At 31.9% G+C, this 6,773-nt stretch overlaps 1 protein-coding gene across 2 annotated transcripts in view; it reads left to right on the top strand.

Annotated features, from left to right (window-relative positions):
* Nucleotides 1-2,115: 2,115 nt before the first annotated feature.
* LOC142341612 (transient receptor potential cation channel subfamily A member 1-like) overlaps nucleotides 2,116-6,773 on the top strand; it is a 99,671-nt gene continuing 95,013 nt past the window's right edge. Inside the window, exon 1 of one of the 2 annotated variants that reach the window (XM_075392699.1) lies at nucleotides 2,116-3,443. In XM_075392699.1, coding sequence (XP_075248814.1) covers nucleotides 3,369-3,443 — 75 coding nt within the window. In that variant the 5' untranslated portion in view covers nucleotides 2,116-3,368. The remainder of the gene's footprint in view (nucleotides 3,444-6,773) is intronic. The other variant, XM_075392698.1, reaches the window with a different exon arrangement.

The following is a 6,773-nucleotide window of genomic DNA, read 5'->3' as shown; positions in this document are numbered from 1 at the left end:
TGTGACACCAAAAGTTCTGAAATTTTGTGAACATAACCGGAAGAACACCCGAACCAACTCCAAGAAAAAAAACAAACCCTTCGAAAAATTGTACTGACCTAAACTACTCATAGGAAGAAAAAAATGTGAATTGTGATGAAAATTTATGATAAAAAAATTGTTAAAAAGAAATTGTACCATTTGTTTTCAAATTACACGGGCAGATATTGCCAAAGATAAACTCAATCAGGAAAATAGGAGCCTTAAAACGCCTGCAAAACAATAAATAAATCATAATAGGCAAAAAAATATAGTAGACGATTAACTGCAAAAAAAATAAATAAAAACAAGAGTTGATTTTTAATTTTTTGTCATTTTTTTCAACATAAAACACTCTTCATTACAACAAAGCTGTAACCTCTTGGTATCTAAAACTTCATTAGTAAGAGGCGGCGTCATATCAAACTCTAATTCAGGCACTAAGCAAATCGCAAAATTGTCGGAAGTTTGCCTAAAGTTCAGCAAAATTGCTCAAAACATGCAAATTGGAATAAAATTCACCTTAATTACAAGGAACCTTCAAACAATTATCAAAACAACCCATAGAAAAATGCAATATATAGAATGGAACTTTGAACCCAAAGCAATTAAGAAATTAAGACTTTCGCTCAGTTACAGAGTTGTTTTCACACCTCAAGTTCTTGTTCTCTCAAAAACAACAATATGATCAAAAAGACAGTCTTTTTTGCTCAACTTCCATTTTTTTCAGCAACCGAACCACTTCAACGTTTCTTCGATACTCTTTACGTGTCGTAAAAAATGCGATCTAAAATAATTTGAATAAATGTACTTCAATTTAATCAATTGAAAAATTGCGAAATTTTCTCCTATTTATGGCTTTAGCGTTTTCTTTTCTGCATAACACTAGATTGTGCCAAAATAAAACAAACAAAATTTTTTTTAATCATTTCGTTCAGTTTTATCAAATCCATTTACCAATTCAAAATATTTTTGGTTGTGTTTGACGATAGGAAACAGAAATAGGAAGAGATGTTTGTTGTTAGGGAACGTTAGGGATCAGAAACAATTCATTGCTTTCATATACAGAATTTAAGAACTTGATAAAAAAGGTTTCAGATATAAAAATTATGACAACTACAACCAAAGAAATGCAGCTGCCTAATAAGTTCTTAATGCGGTAAAAATATCATTGTGGATCAAAAAATTAGTCAAACTTGTAGATATCAAATCTCAAAATTATTTTTTGAAACAAAAATTATCATTAAAGATAAGCTGATAGATCGCATGGCTAAGAATAGGAGAAAAGATACAAAAGTTCAAAGTTCTTTTCCAAAACTGTGCAAAGATGCTTGTAGATTCTAATTTTACGCTTCTGCATCCTTTTAGGCGCCCATATGCAGGGTCAAAATAGAATTTTTGAGTCAATGATGAGCTATAGCAAAATTTGGCTTAAATTAATTATCAAAAACAGCTTATCAGATAATTTTTTTTTCCTCAAAACGATATACGATTAAATATTATCTCTTCCGCTTTTCAAATCGAACAGAACTTAATTTACTGCTCTGCGTAGGTGTTGTAGTCTCCTTTATTTTTCAAACAATTTCCTCTGTTCAAATCACTTTAAAGTATTTTGAATCATCTTGTGCCAAAAGAGACTTATGCGTGAATTTTTTAACAGCTCTTATAAAGTTATAACCAATTCAATATTTTTCTAATAACTTTTTCATTTGAGCAATTAGTGACAATTTAAATCTTTCTTGAATTCTCTTAAAATTCATTATTTGATTCGAGCAAAACGTGCCGGTGGTCAGATTTTTGTCCTTTCATGATAATTTTTGTTCCATAGTTCATTCGTTTTGCAATTTATAAAGCGCAAGAGCGCCTATTGAGCTCACATTTTTTGCTTGTGATCACATTATTATTTATATATTCTAATCTGATCCATTTGTTTTTATTAAAAATATGATCAGAAGAAAATACAAGTCGAACAAAACTGAGAATCAAAACGAAATGTCACCAAACTTTGCATGCACTATAATTTAAGTCATATTTGTTCATAATTAATTTTCTATTACTCACCTTTAGCATGCATGAGTAGTCAGCTTCTGACATCATTTAATTCACGCATGTCAGTTAAAACAATAAAACTGAAAACTTTCAACTTTTGTCGTCCGTTTGAAGAGTTGTTTTGTTCACATTTGATTAACTCGTTTTTTCGTCGGGTTTAATCAAGCGTGATCAAAAACAATAAATTAAGTTGACAATTTTTGAGCCTGGTGGTCGCTTTGAAAACAAACAAACAAACAAATGCACTTGAGATATGCAAGAGTTCAATTTGTAACAAGGGTTAATAAACAAAAAGAACTGATTGCGCAAACATACCTTAGTCGCCTTTTCCCTGTTCAAATACATTACTCAAATGGAAATTGATTGTAGTTTTGTAATGTAGAAACACTTGAAAATTTATTTATTATTTACTTTTTAATCTCACCTTTCAGACATATAATATTTCGTTCCCTTTACGACGCTTTCGTATATTTGTATTTCGAACCCTTTTATTACGTTATGGAGGAATTATTCAGTATCAACTTTAATTTGGTAGGTAAATTAAGCAAAATTTAATAAGATATTCAGAAACAAGTGACCGCTTAAATCTCATTTGCAATTAAACTTTATATTAGAAAGGTCGAATTTTTTCAAGAAAATCTTTTAATGGCTGCCTTGCTTAAGACGTCATACCAAAATTAAAAGCAATTACAAACGATAAAAAGAAAACTTTCCCTACAGCTTTCTATTCAATTATTCATTTCGCCTGGACCAAAGGTGAAAACTTTTATTGTTTCCATTTATTTGATAATAATTGTCATTTATAACACAATATAGACGTTTCTATTGATGAAAAATAGCCAATAGCTTTCCCGTTTTTAACCTTACAGCGTACCCCGTGAAAACATTTTTGAACTGTTTTGTTTCCGCTCAAAGAAATTGTTACACGGCCAGAAGCTGTCCAATTTTATTGTGCATTTATTCTGCTAAATGTTTGGTCTGAAAGTGATTTTATAAGAATTTTTTAATGCAAAAGCTGATTTTGTAGCTTTTATATTCGTTCAAAAAAGGCCGCACATATTTATTTTCACATAATGGGATCCAATTTTACCTCTGGTATTTATTTTTGTTGATTTTCTGATTTGAAATTGTAGCAGATTTATTTGAATGCAAAAAGAGCTACAAAAGTTCGTGTTTTGAATTAACGTTTTCTTTGTTTACATTAGCTTCTAACGGTTTGTTTGATTTTGATTATTGGATTTTGGTGGGAAATTTGCCACTGTTAGTAACTGGATAATTAATACCAGAATCGCCAGGTGAAAATGAGGAAAGCAGTGGGAAAAGCGCTGATTGCTTTGAAGGAGAACCGATCCGGATCTGTTTGTGGACCGAATCAGGTTATTGACTTATTTCTTTTATTTATTTAATTATATTAAAGAGTGTCTCAAAATGGTAAGTTTTGTGTTAACTCGTCAAAAACAATTCCGAACTTATATGCAAAATAGGACTCTTTCTTATCATTCCAGGACAACCTCCCAATCCTCTCCGACTCCAAACATAATAGGCCGATTGCTCTATAGAAAATGAAGCCCTTCTCTGTTTGATTACCTCAATTATGTCATGGGAGGGGCTATAATGTGGGGAACTTAAATATATTAATAACCCTAGATAACCTCCATCATATGCAAGTCAAGCCAAAACTAAATTTTTGTCGTGGAACGAATTACTCTGTTTTCGCATTTATTTGCAAATTCCGGATCTATTCTGCTTCGACACAGCTAACAATGTATGAAATCAGTGACAGGAGTGAAGTTTAGGATTCACGCCTCGAATTGCACTTGATATTTTCATATTGTAACGTGCTATATGATTTCCAACTTCATAAACGGCATGGGGAGGAGGGGTGCATAACAAAGTGGTGGTGAAACTTAGGATCTGTCCCATTATAGCAACATGCGAAATCAGATCCCCCATAATGACAGCTCGATAACCAGTTTGGTGCTATTAATGAAGGGCTTATCACAAGCCTATAATGGGAAAGAGCCCAGTTGAGACTATTTGTATTGTAAGTGGATACAAAACTACACATTTTGAGGCAGCGACAGATGTAAATGGAATCAAAACGAGTTTGACAGACCCATCCCGGGTCGAGGTTTTTGGGTGAAATTTTGTAAGAACTGCGGTTATTGCGGTCAATGTGGTGAAAAAAATAATTCACTGCATTTAAGTTGCATAAGTTGACAACATGCAGGAGGTGAGAGGTCCGAACCAATGCATGGAAGGGTTTTTTTAAGAATACCGAGAACGCGGTGAAAATAAACCATTCACCGCGATTCACCACAAAAGACGTAAGAAATACGCGGTGAAATTGTCTTTCTTCGCCGTATTTCACCGCATCTCTAATGAAAATTCAGCACCCGTTTTCGACCCGGGATGGAAAGTGTTAACAGTCCTGATATCTCTATTTCTTTCTTCGGAAATCTTTAATAGATCTTCTCAACATCAATTTTTTTTTGATCTCGCAATTTTTTGTTGTTCTTAAGCGCAATTTTTTGTTGCTCAATTGTTTGTGTTCTCAATTTCTTTATTCAGCGAACAATACTCTCAATATTGTAATTTTTATTCTCTATATAGATTATAGTTTATCTAATTGTTCCGATTCCTCTTGAGGGGGAGGAACTATATACTCAAATGGGTTTTTTTTGTTCAGTCAATTTTGGCCGATCGATATAATAATCGTAGAGAGTTGTGAGTGGTATCATTAGAAAAAAACTGGAATCAGAAAGATTTTTTCGTTTTTTGTGTTTTATAAGAAGTTATCGAGTTTTAGAGTTTTGTGAATATTAGACGTATTTCAGCTGCTTTTCTTCACTTTTTGACCAAATTTTTGTCAACATTGATCAAATTTTGTTAATTTTGCTGTATTATGTTAAAATTGTTAACTGTAGTGTTGAATATTTTATCTCGAAATATAGAGGAGGGTTATTGAATTGTTCGATCCGAGTTTTTTGGCTAAAATTTTCAAAATTCGGAGTTTGTTTCGTCAAAAATGGGACCAAATTTGGTTTTTTTAGCCCACTTGCTTCAAATTTGTTGAAAAGATGCACAATAAAAATGCAGCCAGATTCTTGTTGAGCTCAGAAAAAAGCTAGTTGTACTCCAGCTAGCTTTGAGCGTCTTCTGGAATTATAATCTTGCCAATTTTTTAAAAAACAAACTCGATACTTAGACAAAATGCATTATTTATTTTTGACAAACTGAAAACTTTTGTATAGAATTAATCCATTTTGCAGACTTTTCAACAATTGTGTGTTTTTTAGACGAACAACGACATGTGGGTTGATCTTGATCTCACTATGGATCCTTACGACAAAAGTTTTTAGATGTTAAAAGCGCGCGACCTTATTTTTCAAAATATTTCTGTTATGTAAGATTTTTATATGTAAATTGCGGACAAGAATTTTACATTCAGGGCTCAATTAATGACAGATACTATGTAAAATAAATGAGACCCAACGAGATTGTTTCAGAGTGAAGCCCATGGTTTTATGGCTCTGACAAATTATTTTTGTTAAATTTCTATGAATTTCTTTCGTTTTGCTTTCATTTCTTATACTTTTTCTTGCCCAATGACTAAGGGTTCCCAATCAACAATCTAATTGTTTTTAGAAAACATAAAAGAACATTTTATTTATGTTGTTATCTGAAGTCTATTACGACTTTGAATATTTTTGTTTCGGGAAAATATTGGTGAACATTTAAACGTTGCCACTATTTTATATTATATCTTTCAAGTTCGAGCGTAGTCTGAGTAAAAGCAGGCAGAAAATGACTTCCTGTGATTTCTAGGTTTATGTTGGTAACGGTTTTTTTATATCCAACAATTGGTTTCTTTATTTTGGTACTACGCGTTTTCAGTTTTTCTTATTTTTTGATCAAAATTACATTTTTTATGAGTTCATTTTGTTTCCTTGTCGAATTACCAGATTAATCACAAGTCCAGTTAAACAAGTTGAACAAATACACATTGTTCGAAAAAAGTATTTCTGGATATGTTAATTGCTTTTGTTGAATAGTTTATGCTTTTTGTGCTGCGACACAGTTATCGCGCAAAAATTTGGGTTTTTTATTTTGCCTATGTTTGTCTTTCTTTTCGTTGTTATGCGCCTTATAACCGATAGTATTAGATCTTAATTGCCGCAGGAGGCAAAACACAACCTAGTTAAAGATTTCAGTTTCTAGCTCTTTCTTTTACTGAATTTCAAATTATTTTTAAAAAGTTTTTTTTTCTTCTGTCTCCTTTTTGCTTTCATGTTTGCCACCATGTTACTCAATCTCATTCATTGGAAGTCTCAAATACTTTTGTTTATTCAAACCATTTTTTTCTGCTCTTGTTCATACGTTGTGACTGATTGCTTCGACAATTTAGTTTCATAAAATTTTGTCAAGATTTCTATCCTAATCGATTTTTTTGTTTCTTTTTGTTGTCGTGTCTAAGTAATCCTTTTATAAAGACAGCTTGCTGTTGTTAAAAGAAAATTAAAATGATGATTAACAGTTCTTTTAACCAGCATCTTATTTTTATAGTGCTTTGAACAGTGTCATGTTGTAAAATTGTTTGAAGTTTTTGGCATCTTTATCTACTTGTTTCTTTATGGCTCGTGATTTAGTCTCATTATAAACAGAACAAGATGGCTCACTGAGATGTTGAAACCTAATCGTTTTTG

The sequence above is a fragment of the Convolutriloba macropyga genome, chromosome 6 (assembly GCF_964194025.1).
Source record: "Convolutriloba macropyga chromosome 6, txConMacr16.3, whole genome shotgun sequence".
NCBI classification, from domain to species: Eukaryota; Metazoa; Xenacoelomorpha; order Acoela; family Convolutidae; genus Convolutriloba; species Convolutriloba macropyga.
This window is presented reverse-complemented; position numbering and strand designations above follow the sequence as displayed.